Source organism: Oratosquilla oratoria, chromosome 43 (genome assembly GCF_046742065.1).
Source record: "Oratosquilla oratoria isolate Oo_2021 chromosome 43, ASM4674206v1, whole genome shotgun sequence".
Taxonomy (NCBI): domain Eukaryota; kingdom Metazoa; phylum Arthropoda; class Malacostraca; order Stomatopoda; family Squillidae; genus Oratosquilla; species Oratosquilla oratoria.
The window spans coordinates 15,441,987-15,460,450 of NC_134819.1; the positions used below are offsets into that span (position 1 = coordinate 15,441,987).

The 18,464-nt window shown below is 40.4% G+C and overlaps 1 protein-coding gene across 5 annotated transcripts in view; it reads right to left on the reverse strand.

The window, feature by feature from the left end:
* The window catches only part of LOC143022121 (nuclear valosin-containing protein-like), a 170,363-nt gene that overhangs the window by 49,347 nt on the left and 102,552 nt on the right, over positions 1–18,464 (reverse strand). For all 5 annotated transcript variants that reach the window (XM_076180131.1, XM_076180130.1, XM_076180134.1 and 2 more), the window contains 2 exons: positions 17,771–17,918; positions 5,851–5,961 (listed from right to left, as the gene is read on the reverse strand). In XM_076180131.1, coding sequence (XP_076036246.1) covers positions 5,851–5,961; positions 17,771–17,918 — 259 coding nt within the window. The remainder of the gene's footprint in view (positions 1–5,850; positions 5,962–17,770; positions 17,919–18,464) is intronic.

Here is an 18,464-nt window from a genome sequence, read left to right on the forward strand (position 1 = left end):
TTTTTGGGCTTTTATGTATCTGGAAAAGGCTTACGATAGGGTAGACAGAAAGGCATTGTGGGAGGTTATGCAGATATATGGGATAGGAGGAAAGCTTCTAGGAGCTGTCAAGAGTTTTTATGAGAGTAGTAGAGCTTGTGTCAGGATTAGAAATGGAGAGAGTGAGTGGTTTGAGGTAAAGGTGGGACTTCGTCAAGGATGCATTATGTCGCCCTGGCTGTTCAACTTATACATGGATGGAGTAGTGCGAGAGGTAAATGCAAGGGTAGTGGGTCAGGGATTGGAGATGGTTAAAGAAAATGGAGAAAAGTGGGAGGTGAGCCAGCTGTTGTTTGCGGATGACACTTCGCTTGTGGCAGGATCGGAGGAGGGATTGAGGAAGTTGGTGACAGAGTTTGGGAGAGTATGTGATAGAAGAAAGCTAAAGATAAATGTGGGTAAAAGTAAGGTGATGAGATGTACAAGGGGTGAAAGTGGCAGTAGACTGGAAGTGAGCATTAAGGGAGAGCGACTGGAGGAAGTGGATAGTTTTAGATACTTGGGTGCAAATGTGGCAGGAAAAGGTGGAGTAAAGGTGGAGGTAGAATGTAGATTGAGAGAAGCGAGTAAATGCCTTGGTGGGTTGAAGAGTGTAATGAGGAATAGACATTTGGGAATGGATGCTAAGAGGAGACTGTATGAAGGAGTGATTGTGCCAACAGCACTGTATGGGGCAGAAACATGGAACATAAGAGAGGAAGAGAGGAGTTTGAATGTGTTTGAGATGAGGTGTCTGAGAAGTATGTTGGGGGTTACTAGGCTAGATAGAGTGAGAAATGAGGAGGTGAGGAGAAGAACAGGGGTGGAAAGGGAGTTGGGAGATAGGGTGGATGAAAGAATATAAGGATGGTTTGGACACATGGAAAGAATGAGTGAAGAAAGACTAGTAAAAGAGGTATGGAAGGCAGATGTGGAGGGAGTGAAGATGAGGGGACGTCCTAGGATGAGGTGGATGGATGGGGTGAAGGGGGCTTTGGGGAAGAGGGGAATGTCTGTTGAGGAAGGATGGGAGAGGACAGAAGACAGGGGTGAATGGAGAATGGTTGTATATGGATGATGTTGTGATGCATGAGGTGGAATGGGCGGGGGGATGGGGGGTGAGGTAGTATGTGTGAGCAAAATTTGACGCAGCTCGAAGGAATTTCTCCCCATCTTCTCCTTTTATGCATGGGGGGACGGAGAGGGGGGTCGCTGATTTAATGAAGCAGCCTTGCTGTGGATGTGCTGTGTCTTGCGACACTGCTTCTGACCCAGGGCAGTGGACAAGGTGCAGGGATGACTCGTCATCCAGGAGGTGCTAAGATAAGAGGGAGGGTGGAGGGGTGTGGAGTGTATTCAGGGATGGAATGGGTGGGAATGATTCTATGCCTTTTCCTTTTTGGCTACCTCCCTTGTAAGGGGGAAAAAGCCTTGGTATATGTATGTATATTTTCCATTTCTATTTTTTTTTTCTTTTCTTTTTCTACCTTTTCCAGGCTATCTCTTCTGTATTTTGCCTCACTGCACTTTGTATTATACCAGGATTTTATATATACCCTTTCCTGTTTTTGTCTAGGTACAGGTACTCCTCGTTTAACGACCTACTCGGTTAACGACAACTCGGAGTAACGACGGGCTTTATGACGTCGTTTAACGTAAATCTCCCGAAGTTATGACGTCGTGTACGATAATGAAGTTGGCTGAGGCAAATTTGTATGGTGTTATAAATGAACTTGTACGGTGGATATTACCTGTGAGGTAAAGTGTTCTTAAGCTTAGGTCTACATTACCATCCTGCAAGCTGCAAAAACTACCTGGGGTACAGTGTATACCGGTAGTGGTAAATTTTTAGTTTTGACCATGGGCGCAATATAACAATAGAAAATTAATTATTAATTTTGTAAATTATAATGTATCAACGTAATATGCAATTTTGTGAGCGGAAATGAAAAAAAAAATGCTAAAACAGATTTCATAAGTAATGAAGTCATGTCGGACGAATGGTACACCATGTTTGTTATGATAGATGCCGATGTCGAAGAAGTGAAAGGATGATAAATTAATTTGTCTAACCTAAATTAAACTAACCTAACCTGTGTTTAATAAATCATTACTCGCAAATTAAATGTCATCCGGCTCGTCCTTGTTGTTGTCATCGTGAGAGACGTTGGCAGACGACAAGATGGCGTCCCGAGCCTATGCTACCGACTTCGTTCATTAGCATATTTTCTTGTAGCAAGGTATTTTTTACTTTCATTTCCGCCCACAAAATTGCATATTACGTTGATACATTTTAATTTACAAAATCAATAATTAATTTTCTATTGCTATATTGTGCCCATGGTCAAAACTAAAAAAATACCCCGGTATTCAATATGGAATGTCAGCATACGCGGATTTGGTCATATACGGTAATTTTAGGAACCTAACCACTGTAAATAAACAGTAAATAGGAGACAGGACCCAACAAGCATTGCTTCTTTCTTATAGACTACAATTAGGTAAATGCATGCACAATATACCCACACCCAACACCTCAAATACAAATGTCTTCTTATTCACATGACATAACAATTACATGAATACACCATAACACAGACAAAGCCACAGAAGTACTTCAACCATACTTTGAGGCACGTAATACTTGGTTTACTACAAACAGACTTAAATAGCCCCAACTAGATCTACAACCACACTTCTCACCAATTGGACATACCACTCCTCTTTATCAACAACATTCTTATACCACACACACATTCACCCAAGATTCCTAGCATGCTTTTACTCGAAATTAATAGAAATAATTCACAAGAGGGACAGATGGATAGATTATGCCTTCTTAAATTTACAAAAAGCATTTGACTAAGTACCACACAAACAGCTACTAATAAAAATTTAAAAGATGGTGGAATACAAGGAACATTATTGGAATGGATGAAAGATTTCTTGAATGGGAGAAAAAGGAGAGTGGTACTCAGAGACAAGAGCTTAAATTGCAAAGAAATGAAAAGTGGAGTCCCACAAGGCTCTGTATTGGCTCTAATAATGTTTGCCATATATATAAATGACATGGATGAAGGTGTGGTATGTTATATGAACTTCTTTGCAGATGATGCAAAACTACTTAAGACAGTAAGTACAGAATGATTGCAAATCATTACAAGAAGACCTAGGCAAATTCTGGAAATGTAGTCAAGAAATGTAGTATAATGGAATTTAGAAAAAAGCAAAAAACAGAATATCAGGGCAATACAAAATTGGTACCAAGGAAATTAAAAAAGTCAACTCAGAAAGGGACCTAAGAGTAACTATCACCATAACATGACTGATAAGACTGTTTAACTTGTGTCTAAGGAAAGGAATGTACAGGTAGTCATCGACTTACGACCTATGCGACTTACGACTGATCGACTTTGCGACCACAAGATAGTGCAATAATATCTAACATTTAATAGAGTAATAGAATTGCAATGTTATGCCTGGCAGTCCAGTACAATTATTCCGCATGCCGTGAGACGCGAGGACGATAGTTTTGGCAGGTTGCCGGCAGCGTCAGCATCCCAGCCAACTATTCTTTCATTTTGTTTGTTTGAAGTAAAATGTTTCCTAATTTTGCATTGCATTTTGTATTTTTATATGTTTTGCAATTAATAAAATGTAACAGTAAAACTTTTTTTATGCCTAGGCTAGCCTGTTGTCGATAACAATATGTTTGGTACAGTATGTATACGAAAAGAATGTTTTTTGAAATTATTTTTTTCCTCATTTTGCCTTGCATTTTGTATTTTTATAGTTTTGCAATTAATAAAATGTAACAGTAAATTTTTTTTTATGCCTAGTCTGTTGTTGATAACATTATGTTCGGTACAGCATTTTCTATTTCTATGTTTTGCGATTAATAAAATGTAACAGTAAATTTTGTTTATGTCTAGTCTGTTGTCGATAACAATATCTTTGGTACAGTACATAAACGAAAAGAATGTGTTTTGAAATAAAAAAAAATTCCTAATTTTGCCTTGCAATGATTTTAACCACTTCCATACGGTGACGACTACGTAGGTGGCATGAGGAACAAGTGGGTACTCGATGATGCCGACGTCGCCATCTTGATTAATTATATTTATTGCAGTCGTACCTACGTAATTTTGATTCTCTCTAAACTGGCTTCATCAATTTTCTATGGTTATCAAAATACATGGGTGAAAGAGAACGAACAATTGAGCACTGACTTTATCTTTTATACATACATACATACATATACCAAGGCTTTTTCCCCCTTCCAAGGGAGGTAGCCAAAAAGGGAAAGGCATAAAAACACTCCCACCCATTTCATCCCCAAATACACTCCACACCCCTCCCACCCTTCCTCTCATCTGAGCACCTCCTGGATGACGGGTCATCCCTGCACCCCGCCCACCGCCCTGGGTCAGAAGCGAATTATTATGACGCAACATCGCACGTCGGGCAGCTAATGCTGCCAGACTTACGATGTGCCCCAGAGTGAAGAGGTTAATGTAACCAACAAAGAGGTATTTGTAGGGCAAAGATGACAGGAATTTATTCAGTATGCATAGGCCTATGCTATGTTTCCTAACGAAAATGATAAAAAAGTTAATGAATACAGACGCTCCTCAACTTACGTTTTAGTTACGTTCTGAACAGCTAAACGTAACGTGAAAATGAACTTAAGTTGTTACTGTACTATACATCCATAAATTCTATTACCGTATCTTATAAAACACCCCTAAATCATTAATTATAAACATAACATTGTAAAATAATAACATTAATTTCAAATAAATTAAATTCAAGCAACATAAATTGAGATGGTGGAGGAGAAGGAGGAGGCAAGGCACGTTCAGTCTGTCGTTTGTGGCATGTAAACAATGGACGCAGCGTCATGTGTTAGTATCGTTTGAACTACAGAGAGCGCGCTAAACTAAAAAAATTCACTCAAAAAACAATTTTTTTTTACAGTCAGTTCAAACATAAAATCGAAAAAACGGAAAACAAATGAACGTAAGTAGAGGAGCATCTGTATTAAACAACGTAGCTCAAAGATAATAAGATTTTATTTAGTAGTCATATGTTTCCTAAAGAAAGTCTGATTGTAAAATAATAAAAAGGTTAAAAAATACAGTATTAAATATCATAGGTCAAAGATGATAGGATTTTATTCAGTATGCTTAGGCCTAGGCTACGTTTCCCAAAGAAAAGAAAATAAAATGATAAAAATGTTAAAAATACTATACAACATACAGTAGTTCAAAGATGCCAAGATTATTTCAGTATGCTAAATATAATATACAATATATACATATACAGTAACAAATATACTATTTAAAGGGTAATATATACTGTATATATATAGTCTGACTAGTGTCCAGATCGGCTTACGACCTGTCTGTCGGAACCGAACTCGGTCATAAGTCGACGACTACCTGTACTGGTGGATTTGGAAGACTGTAAGTATAGTTCCAATATACAAGGGAAAAGATGACAAGTATGAATTTCGGTGGGATAAGTCAATTAAGTGTATTTGGTAAGGAGTATAGGAAGATGTTAACCATGTCTTGCAACATTGTTTCTGACCTAGGCAATAGGGGTGGAGGGGATGGCTCTTCAATCACATGAAGCTAAGATAAAAGGAAAATAAATGGGTGGAGGATGGATGCATGTCTTGATTGGCTACCTTCCCTATATGGGGGAAGAACCCTTTTGCTATATAGATAGATGTATGTGTACCAATTTATGAAAATGGGTATCAAATCAATGAAGTATTCCATTTGGAAATAAACAAGTATCAACAAAAGAAAACTCATTGTTACTGACTAGAATCTTCTCACGCAATTCCTTCTTGATATCATCTAATCCTCCTATATCTTGCCAAGTTACATCTGGAACTGTTGGGAAGCCTTCACGCTTTAGTGCTGGAGTGACTTGCTGAAAATAAAAACATGGATTTCAATCCTTAAATAAAATAATAATTATAATAATAATAATACATCCCTATCTCATGGATTGAGAGAAGTGAGTAAATGCCTTGGTGGATTAAAAAGTGTAATGAGAAATAGACATTTGGGAATGGATGCCAAGAGGAGATTGTATGAAGGAGTGATTGTGCTGGCAGCGCTGTATGGGGCAGAAACATGGAACACAAGAAAGGAAGAGAGAAGTTTGAATGTATTTGAGATGAGGTGTCTGAGAAGTATGATAGGGGTTACTAGACTGGATAGAATGTGAAATGAGGAGGTGAGGAGAACAGAGGTGGAAAGGGAGTTGGGAGATAGGGTTGATGAAAGAGTATTGGGATGGTTTGGGCACATGGAAAGAATGAGTGAAGAAAGACTAGTAAGAGATGTGGAAGAAGTGAACATGAGGGATTGACCTAGGATGAGATGAATGGATAGGGTAAAAGGGGCATTGGGAAAGAGGGGAATGTCTGCTGAGGAAGGATGGGAGAGGACAGAAGACAGGAGTGAATGGAGAATGGTTGTATATGGATGATGCTTTGATGCATGAGGTGGTATTGGTGGGGGATGATGGGTGAGGGAATATGTATTTATCTAGTTGTATTTTACAGGTAGGGGAGCTATGCTCATGGTGACCTGTTTTTGTATCACGCAAGATCAAGTTTGTTCTTAAATTCTTGTATGGTGTTTGCACACACTATTTCTTCATCCAATTTGTTCCATATATCTATCACTCTGTGTGGGAAGATGTTCTTTTTCAGGTCTCTTCTGTAGTTGTCCTTTTTGAGTTTCATTGCATGTCCTCTTGTTTTTCCTCTATCCCTCTTTATTAAGTCCTTTCTATCAAGGCATTCTTCTCCTTTCATAATTCTGTAGATGGTTAGTAGGTCCCCTTGTTCTCTTATTTGTTACAGGGTTGACAATTCCAGTCCGGCCAGTCTTAGTTCATATGTCAGGTTTGAAAGTGTTGGGGCCATCTTTGTCATTGCTCTTTGTATTCTTTCTAATTTTCTCATATTCTTTTTTGTTCTGGGTGACCATATCAGCACTGCATATTCCAGTTTTGTCCTTATCGGTGCTTGTAATATTTTCTTAATCATTTCCTTATCCAGGTATTTAAAGGCCACCTTTATTGATCTCAACAAATTGTATGTTTCTCCAACTATTTTATTTATATGTCTATCTGGTGACATGTCTTTGGTGATGATTACTCCTAGGTCCCTTTCAGAATTAACTTTCTTTACTTCTTTTCCATCAATTTTATACATACATACAACCAAAGGCTCTTTTCCCCCTTACATGGGGGATAACAAAAAAGAAAAAGGCATAGAAATCACTCCTACCCATTCCATCCCCTCCATCCTTCTCCCTCCCTATCTTGGCACCTCCTGGATGACAGATCATCCCTGCATCCTGTCCATTGCCCTGGGTCAGAAGTAGTGTTGCAAGGCACAGCACATCCACAGCAAGGCTGCTTCATTCCTAACCCCCTCATCCCCCACCCACTCCCCCTTATGTATCACAGCATCATCCATACACAACCATTCTCCATTCACCCCTATCTTCTGTCCTCTCCCATCCTTCCTCAACAGACATTCCTCTCTTTTGTAATGCCCCTTTCACCCCATCCATCCATCTCATCCTAGGACGCCCCCTCATATTCACTCCTTCCACCTCTGCCTTCCATACCTCTTTCACTAATCTTTCTTCACTCATTCTTTCCATGTGTCCAAACCATCCTAATACTCTTTCATCAATCCTATCTCCCAACTCCCTTTCCACCCCTGTTCTCCTCCTCACCTCCTCATTTCTCACTCTATCTAGCCTAGTAACCCCTTTCATATTTCTCAGACATTTCATCTCAAACAGTAGAAAAAAATTCTGAAAAAGTTGTCAAAAATAGATGGGTTAAACATTTTTAAGAAAAATCTATACTGAATCCGAATCAATTTGGATTCAGACAAGGAAGATCATGTACAACAAACTTGATCAGCACTTACTCAAGATTAATAGACATAATACAAAAGAGAGATGGGTGGGCAGACTGTGCCTTTCTGGACCTACAAAAGGCAGTTGATAAGGTACCACACAAAAAATTAATAAGTAAGATAGAGTCAATAGGTGGCATCAGAGGAAAAATATTGGGAGGAAAATGAAAGTAGTAATTAGAGACAAATTCTCAAACTGGGAAGAAGTGATAAGTGGTGCCCTGCAGGGATCAGTACTGGCCCTGATCATGTTTGCCATATGCATAAATGACATGGATGAAGGAGTAGAGTGTTACATGAATTTCTTTGTAGATGACACAAAAATACTAAAGAAAGTAAAAACAGAGGAAGACTGCAACTCATTACAACGAGACTTGGACAAGATCTGGAAATGGACTCAAAACTGGGAAGTAAAATTCAATATCAAGAAATGTGGTATAATGGAATTTGGAAAAAGTAAAAACAGAATATCGAAAGACTACAAAATTGGTGAAGAAGAGGTTAAAAAAGTAAACTCGGAAAAAGATCTTGGAGCGATAATCAGCAAGGACATGACACCAGATAAGCATATTAATAAAATAGTTGGAGAAACCTACAATTTACTGAGGTCAATAAAAGTGGCTTTTGCTTATTTGGATGAGGAAATGATAAAAAATATTCAAACTACACTAATGAGACCAAAACTTGAATACACAGCAACACTATGGACACCCAGTACCAAAAAGAATATAATTCTTTTTTAGAAAGAATACAAAGAGCAACAACAAAACTAGCACCAACTCTTTCCAAAATGACATATGAGCAAAGACTGTCCAAATTAGAATTACCATCTCTGGAACAAAGAAGGGAGAGAGGAGACTTACTATCTATAGAATAATGAAAGGAATGGAAATCTTAGATAAGAAGGACTTATTGACGTGGGACAATGGAAAACCGAGAGGACACGAAAAGAAACTAAAAAAAGACAATTACAGAAAAAATCTGTAAAAAAAAAAAAAGCTTCCCACACAGAGTGATACATACTTGGAATAACTTAGATAAAGAGACAGTGTGTGCAAATGCTATTCAAAATTTTAAGAAAAAACTTGATGCTGAAAGATACCAAGACAGGTCACCACGAGCATAGCTTCCTTCTCGTATAATACAACTAGGTAAATACATTCAAACTCCTCTCTTCCTCTCTTATGTTCCATGTTTCTGCCCCATACAGTGCTGTTGGCACAATCACTCCTTCATACAATCTCCTCTTAGCATCCATTCCCAGATGTCTATTTCTCATTACACTTTTTAATCCTCCAAGGCATTTACTCGCTTCTCTCAATCTACATTCTACCTCCACCCCTACTCCACCCTTCCCTGCCACATTCGCACCCAAGTATCTAAAACTATCCACTTTCTCCAGTCTCTCCCTTAATGCTCACTTCCAGACTACTGTCACTCTCTCCCCTTGTACATCTCATCACCTTACATTTGCCCACATTTATCTTCAGCTTCCTTCTTTCACGCACCTTCTCAAACTTCCTCAATCCCTCCTGTGATCCTGCTACAAGCGCAGTGTCGTCAGCAAACAACAACTGGCTTATTTCCCATCTTTCTCCATTTTCTTCAACCATCTCCAACCCCTGACCCACTACCCTTACATTCACCTCTCACACCACCCCATCCATGTATAGATTGAACAGCCAGGGCGACATAACACATCCGACAAAATCCCACCTTTACCTCAAACCATTCACTCTCTTCATTTCTAATCATAACACAAGCTCTATTACTCTCATAAAAACTTTTGACTGCTCTTAACAGCTTTCCTCCTATCCCATATATCTGCAGTACCTCCTACAGTGCCTTCCTGTCTACCCTAGACTTAACGCACTTAAGTCAATCACTGGAACAACATTTGGACAAAACAAAGAAACTAATATAACAATATACAAACAATGTATACGCTCAGTGATGAATTATGCGAGTCCTGCATGGGCTCCTAATCTCAGTGAGACACACCACAACACCCTTCAAATCATACAAAACAAAGCCCTAAAAACAATTACAGGCTGCACAAATACATCACCTACAGACCATTTACACCATGAAACAAAAGTCCTCAAAGTCAAGGAACACCTCGACATGAGAGGCACACAAACACTTGCTGCAGCCACCACAAACACATCACACCCGTTACACTACATAGCAGAACACCCACACACACCAAGAAACATTAAAACTACACCCAAAGACCTTTATTACACAAAGATACTCTCTTCTCTTCCTCCACAACCACCAAATACCAGCCTCCGGAAACATATTCATAATCATATCACTCACCGCTCCATTAACACACTGAAAGACAACACACTGCTGCATGCCAGACCCCCTGATATCCACCCTTCTGAATCCTCTCTCCCACGTAAGGACAGAGTCCACTTGGCCAGACTGCGATGCGGTCACCACCCAGCACTTCTAAGCTACCAGAGGAGGCTGGACGACCGTGTTGTGAACAGCTGCCCAGGATGTAACACTTCACCCCATACCATACAACACATAATGGAAGACTGCATTATACACAATCATGCACGCAAACAACATAACATACACTCTATAAAGGATTTGTGGGAAAACCCAGTCTCGGCTGTGGCCTTCCTTGGGGAGACGGGACTGCTCGGACAGACAGTCTAGGGAACGACAACAACAACAACAACCCTGTCGTAAGCCTTTTCCAAATCCATAAAAGCCCCCAAAAATCCTTACCTTTTCCTATAGCTTTCTCACATATCTGTTTTACCACAAAGATCTGGTCTACACAACCTTGACCTGTCCTAAACCCACAATGTTCCTCACAAATTACTCCCTCTGTTCCTCTCAATCAAGACCCTCTCATAAGCCTTGCCAACTACACTTAACAAGCTAATCCATCTGAAACTACTACACTCACACTTGTCCTCTTTTTCCTTGTAAACTGGAACTATACATACACTCCTCCAGTCCTCCGGCACTCTACCCTCTCTCCAGCAAACATTAAATAACCTCACCAGCCAGTCCACCATCACTGTACCTCCTTTTTTTTAGACATTCTGCATGGCATCCATCCAGACCAGGTGCCTTACCTGCTTTCATCATCTTAACAACTGCCTTCACTTCATCCTTCCTTATCTAGCCTAGTAACCCCAATCATACTTCTCAGACACCTCATCTCAAACACATTCAAACTCCTTCTCTCTTCTTCTCTTATGTTCCATGTTTCTGCTCCATACAGTGCTGTTGGCACAATCACTCCAGTCGCTCTCCCTTAATGCTCACTTCCAGTCTGCTGCCACTTTCACCCCTTGTACATCTCATCACCTTACTTTTACCCACATTTATCTTCAGCTTTTTTCTATCACATACTCTCCCAAACTCTGTCACAAACTTCCTCAATCCCTCCTCCGATCCTGCCACAAGCGCAGTGTTGCCTGCAACAACAGCTGGCTCACCTCCCACTTTTCTCCATTTTCTTTAACCATCTCCAATCCCTGACCCACCACCCTTGCATTTACCTCTTGCACCACCCCATCCATGTACAAGTTGAACAGCCAGGGCAACATAACGCATCCCTGACGAAGTCCCACCTTTACCTCGAAACACTCACTTTCTCCATTTCTAATCCTGACACATGCTCTACTTCTCTTGTAAAAACTCTTGACAGCTCCTAGAAGCTTTCCTCCTATCCCATATATCCGCAAAACCTCCCACAGTACCCTCCTGTCTACCTGTCGTAAGCCTTTTCCAGATCCATAAAAGCCCAAAAAACATCCTTCCCCTTTCCTATAGCTTTCTCACATATCTGTCTTAGCACAAAAATATATATAATACCCCTAAAATGGATATAGAGTAATTTTATTTGTAATTGCATTATTTATTCTGATTCTCTTTCTTCTTTGTTAATCATCTGAGATTTCACTTATGTTCATATACTAATATTGTTTCATCTATCCATAAGCTTCTTCTCAGATTGTGGGATAAGGACATCTCTGTATTTTTCCAGCAGATACTGGGTCACTCTAGGATTTTAGGAAATGAAATTGCCGATTTGGTAGCTAAGGCTGCTTCTTCATTGGAGGAGATTTCATTGTTGGACTTTGAACTTTTGGAAGACTTGTGCTGGTTTAATCATCTTATATACATATACCAAAGGCTCTTTGATATATGTATGTAATATGATTAACCCCTTCCATACGGTGCCGCACACGTTGGCGTCATGAGAAGCAAGTGGATTCGCGATGCGGCCATATCGGCGTCTTGATTATATTTATTGTAGTCGCCCCTGTGTTTTTACATTCTCCCTAATCTGCTCTTAATCCCATTCTCTGTGGTTTTCAAAATTCACGGGTGAAAGAGAGAACGATCGATATAAGCCGTGACTATATTTTATGATGCGAGTATTATTGCGACATGTCGTACGGCTGGCATTGGCTGCTGCCCGCGAGATTTAAGTCCCGTAGTAAGTGGTTAAACTGTCCTAGGATGAGGTGGATGGATGGGGTGAAGGGGGCTTTGGGGAAGAGGGGAATGTCTGTTGAGGAAGGATAGGAAAGGACAGAAGATAGGGGTGAATGGAGAATGGTTGTATATGGATGAGGTTGTGATGCAAGAGGATCAGATAGTATGTGTGAGCAAAATTTGACGCAGCCCGAAGGGATTTCTCCCTGTCTTCTCCTTTTCTGCATGGGGGGGGGACGGAGAGGGGGGGGGGTCGCCAATTTAATGAAGCGGCCTTGCTGTGGATGTGCTGTGTCTTGCGACACTGCTTCTGACACAGGGCAGTGGACAAGGTGCAGGGATGACCTGTCATCCAGGAGGTGCTAAGATAAGAGGGAGGGTGGAGGGGTGTGGAGTGTATTCAGGGATGGAATGGGTGGGAATGATTTTATGCCTTTTCCTTTTTGGCTACCTCCCTTGTAAGGGGGAAAAAGCCTTGGTATATGTATGTATGTATCATTGATAACTGTTTTACTTGGACTTGGATTACTACGAATTTCAGGAGGTGGGATACTATATTTGCTCAGCTTCATAGTGCTCATATTGCTTTAAATTCTTATTTGTATAAGATTAAGAAAATTAATTCCTTGTTTTGGCCACTTTACCCAACAGTAGAGGACAGCTACATATTTCCTGTTAATTTTTTGGTTGACTTTACAGAGGAACCTGCAGTCTATGTAACTAATTTGATAATTCTTTTATCAGATAGTGGTTTCAAATCTTATATTCAGTATTGGCTGCATGTTGTTATGGCAAAGTAGCATGCAGTTAATACTTTAGGGTCTATATGGGGTGCCCCTATGGACCAGAGCTACACATCATTTTGTCTGTGATAGACAAGGACTCTGCTCACAGAAAAATGATGAAACTTTTATTATACTGCTACTGTCCCTCCATTATGCTGTCCCCCAATGCCTCGTTGCTGTACTATACCAATTCTCTGAATTTCGTTTCCTTGTTTCGCCTACCCTGTGGTGGGGGAAAAGAATGTTGCCACCAAGTATTTCCACTTGGATCATAAGAGGCAAGAAAAACGAGATGGGGATTGGGACTAGGCATCCTTCTCTCTGTAGACCCACAGGGGATATTCCTAAAAAAAGTAAAGGCATAAGAGGATCTAGGAGTTTTCCAATCAGCACCCTAAGGTTTGGGTATTTTAATGTGCATGGATGTGGTACAGATGAGAGTAAAAGGGAAGAGATAGGTAGTATGTTTGTGAGAAGAAAGATGGATGTGTTGGCTTTGAGTGAAACTAAGTTGAGAGGGAAGGGTGAGTATGAGTTTGGGAGTGTGTTTGGGAGGTTCTCAGGAGTGAAGAGAGGATGAGGGTGAGAAGGGTTGGCTATACTAGTAAGTGAAGAGATAGGTAAACGTATAGTGGAGTGGAAGGAGGTTTCTTCAAGGTTAATGTGGATGAAGGTGAAACTGGGAAAGGAGATGTGGGTTTTTGTAAGTGCATATGGGCCTGGTAGTGAGAAGAGTGTAGAGGAAAGGGAGGCTTTTTGGATAGATTTAAATGAGTGCATAGAAGGATTAGGGAGGAACATCAATGTAGTAGTATTGGGAGACCTTAATGCTAGGGTAGGAAATGAACCAATTGATGGAGTGGTTGGGAAATGTGGAGTTCCAGGAAAGAATCATAGTGGAGAGTTGATGGTGGAGATGTGTCTAGAGAGTTGATGATAGCAAATACAGTGTTTCAGAAGAAAGTCAAGCATAAGTATACATGGGAGAGGGTGGTGGATGGAAGGGTGGTAGATAGAGCATTAATGGACTATTTAGTGGTATATAGGAGTTTAATAGGAAGACTTAAGGATGTACATGTTCTATGGGAAGAGAGTGGGGGAATATCAGTTCATTTTTTGGTGGAAGATGGAAGGCAAGTTGAGAGTGGAGGATAGATGTTGAAAGAGGAAAAAGACATAAGGTAGGGAGTTGCATAGAGTGAACTCTTAGAATGAGAAGGAAAAGGAGGAGTACAAGAAGATGAGGAGTGGAAGGGAGTAAAGGATAGAGTAGAGCTAGGAGTGGAGGAGGAATGGGGATGGTTCAAGGAGGGAGTTACAAAGTGTGCAAAGATGGTGTGTGGAACAAGAGGGATGGGAGGAAATAGAAGGAAGGGTAGTGAGTGGTGGGATGAGGAAATGAGGAAGGTTGTAGAAGAGAAGATGTGAGCTTTCACAGCTTGGTTACAAAATAGGATGAGGGAGTCATATGAGAGGTACAAAGAAAAGAGGAGAGAAATAAAGCACAAGGTAAAGGAGGCAAAGAGGAGAGCAGATGTGAAATGGGATAAGAGTATGACAGAAATTTTTGAAAATAATAAAAGATGTTTTGGAAAGAAATTAAGAGAGGAAGAGGAGGCGAATCAAGTAGAGAAGAAAAGGTAAAAGGTACACATGGAGAGATGATAATGGAAGAGAAGGCAGTAGGAGGAAGATGGGCAGAGTATTTTAGGGAAGGAAAGATAGTTGCAGTGGGAAGTGTTAAGAAAATGACTGTGATGAGTGAGGAAAATGGAGGAGAAATAAGGAAGGATGAAGTGAAGGCAGTTGTTAAGATGATGAGAGCAGGTAAGGCACCTGGTCTGGATGGATGCCATGCAGAATGTCTAAAAAAAGGAGGTACAGTGATGGTGGACTGGCTGGTGAGGTTATTTAATGTTTGCTGGAGAGAGGGTAGAGTGCTGGAGGACTGGACGAGTGCCTGTGTAGTTCTACTCTACAATGGAAAAGGGGAAAAGTATGAGTGTAGTAGTTTCAGAGGGATTAGCTTGTTGAGTGTAGTTGGGAAGGCTTATGGGAGGATCTTGATTGAGAGAATTAGGAGAGGAACAGAGGGAGTAACTGGTGATGAACAGTGTGGATTTAGGACAGGTAGAGGTTGCATAGATCAGATTTTTGTGGTAAGACAGATATGTGAGAAAGCTATAAGAAAGGGTAAGGATGTGTTTTTTGGCCTTTTATTTATTTTTTATCTATTTCTATATGGTTTAACATCATATACTCCCCCCTATCAGAATGCTAGGATGGTGCCCCTCTCTGAGGGCTTTGTAGCATGGAATTTAATAAACCATGCCCTTGGTCCAACTTCGCCAGTGGCAGGACTTGAACTGCCATCCCCTCGACCTTCACTGCAAGTAACGACACCCTAATCCGCTTGGCTTATGACAGGGTATACAGGAAGGCACTGTGAGAGGTTTTGCACATATACAGGATAGGAGGAAAGCTTTTAGGAGCTGTCAGGAGTTTTTACGAGAGTAGTAGAGCATGTGTCAGGATAAGAAATGGAGAGAGTGAGTGGTTCGAGGTAAAGATGGGACTTCGTCAGGGATGTGTTATGTCACCCTGGCTGTTCAACTTATATATGGATGGGGTGGTGCGAGAAGTAAATGCAAGGGTGGTGGGTTAGGGATTGGAGATGGTTAAAAAAAATGGAGAAAAGTGGGAGGTGAGCCAGCTGTTGTTTGCTGACGACACTGCGCTTGTAGCAGGATCGAAGGAGGGATTGAGAAAGTTGGTGACAGAGTTTGGGAGAGTATGTGAAAGAAGAAAGTTGAAGATAAATGTGGGTAAATGTAAGGTGATGAGATGTTCAAGGGGTGAAAGTGGCAGTAGACTGGAAGTGAGCATTAAGGGAGAGCAACTAGAGGAAGTGGATAGTTTTAGATACTTGGGTGCAAATGTGGAAAGGAAAGGGAGGAGTAGAGGTGGAGGTAGAATGTAGATTGAGAAGAGTAAATGCCTTGGTGGATTAAAAAGTGTAATGAGAAATAGACATTTGGGAATGGATGCTAAGAGGAGATTGTATGAAGGAGTGATTGTGCCAACAGCACTGTATGGAGCAGAAACATGGAACATAAGAGAGGAAGAGAGAAGGAGTTTGAATGTGTTTGAGATGAGGTGTCTGAGAAGTACGATAGGGGTTACTAGGCTGGATAGAGTGAGAAATAAGGTGAAGAGGAGAACAGGGGTGGTAAGGGAATTGGGAGATAGGGTGGATGAAAGAGTATTGGAATGGTTTAGACACATGGAAAGAATGAGTGAAGAAAGACTAGTAAAAGAGGTATGGAAGGCAGACGTGGAGGGAGTGAACATGAGGGGGCAACCTAGGATGAGATGGATGGATGTGGTGAAAGGGGTTTTGGAGAAGAGGGGAATGTCTGTTGAGGAAGGACGGGAGAGGACAGTTGGATAGTTGTACTGTTCCTCATTCTTTTCCTTTCCCTGGTTCTCCTTTGTCTTGTGTTTCCTTTTCTGTCCTGGTCCTTGACCTCTCCCTAAATTCTTACAAATACCATCTATTGTACACATTCTCTATTAGAGATTCCTATGTATTGTCTTGGGTCCCATGTGTATACAAGAACCAAAGTTACTGTCTCCTGTCTGACTCTTCAAACTTGGATTTATCAGAATTAACACTGTGATATGCATCACCTAATACCTTTATATTTAAAGTTGTGATATTGATGTGAAAATTATTTTCCTGTTGTCTAGATACATCCTCAGATACCTCAAGGTCTTCTATTTGAAGCCTCATTTGCTTCATCATTGACCTCAAAACTTGAACAAGAAGATGTGGTTAGAAGGAAAATGTTCTCTCTTATGTTCCATGTAAATTCTCATGTGAAGCTGGGCAGAGTCACCATGTAATGAAACACTGGAGATAAACCATCTTTGGGTGTTGGACCCTGCTGTGGAGGTCTTGTGCCTTGTTGCAATGATTCTAACCTAAGCAGTGAGTGAAGGACAGGTGAACCATCATCCACAAAGAGTTAGGATGGAAGGGACAACAAATGGGATTTTAGATAGGTTTGGTTAGGTTGAGTGAAGGCTGGGTATATGCTTTGACTTGGCCAACCTACCCATAAGGTGGAATGGGCCTTTTGGTGGATGATGAATAAACATGCATGAAAATGTAATCAACACAATTATTTTGCTCCAACAGGCTAAAGATGTTTTCATATTTCTTATTCATTATTGAATAAATGTAGGAAAGAAGCCGAACGCAGAGTATGGGAGTCCAGTATATTTGACGTTTCGCCCAGCAGGGCTTCTTCAGAAAAAACAAATGGGATTTTAGATAGGTTTGGTTAGGTTGGGTGAAGGCTGGGTATATGCTTTGACTTGGCCAACCTACCCATAAGGTGGAATGGGCTTTTTGGTGGATGATAAATAAACATGCATGAAAACGTAATCAACACAATTATTTTGCTCCAACAGGCTAAAGATATTTTCATATTTCTTATTTACTATTGAATAAATGACTGTAGTTTCATACCAATAAAGCCTCCATGAAATCTTCCATGTTAACTTCAACCATACACTGTTGTTCGTCTCCACACATTTTCCCAAACTCCTCTAAGAATGTCTGTAGCTGTTCTGTGAAGTTCTTTGATGGGATGGAGTTGAAAATGGTATCTCTTTTTCTGCAAATAAAATTAACAAAAAAATAATAGCGATAAACACTTCCCCCCCCAAAAAAAAACAGATATACCAAGTTAAAATAATATTTCAGTACTGATCCATCTATAGACAAAGGGCTTCTTTCCTCCTTGTAAAGGAAGCAGTCAAATAAAAAACGGCCACTCCCACCCATTACACTTCCATCCACCACCCTAGTTTCCCTCTAGTATTGATAATTTTCCAAAATAATTTACTAATAGTTGATTTCATACTTGTACAACTAGATTTCTGGAGCAGTATTAATTTCTGATAATAGTGAAGTCTCATGTAGCAACAGCATCACTACACAGCAATAAACAAGGGAGGAAACAAGGAAAATCCAACTAACTATAGACCAGTCTCCCTAACAAGCAATATACAAGGGAGGAAACAAGGAAAATCCAACTAGCCACAGACTGGTCTCCCTAACAAGCACAGTAGCAAAAATATGTGAAAAGGTTATCAAAAATAGATGGGTTAAACATCTGGAAGAAAAAAATATACTGAATCCAATTCAATTTGGATTTAGA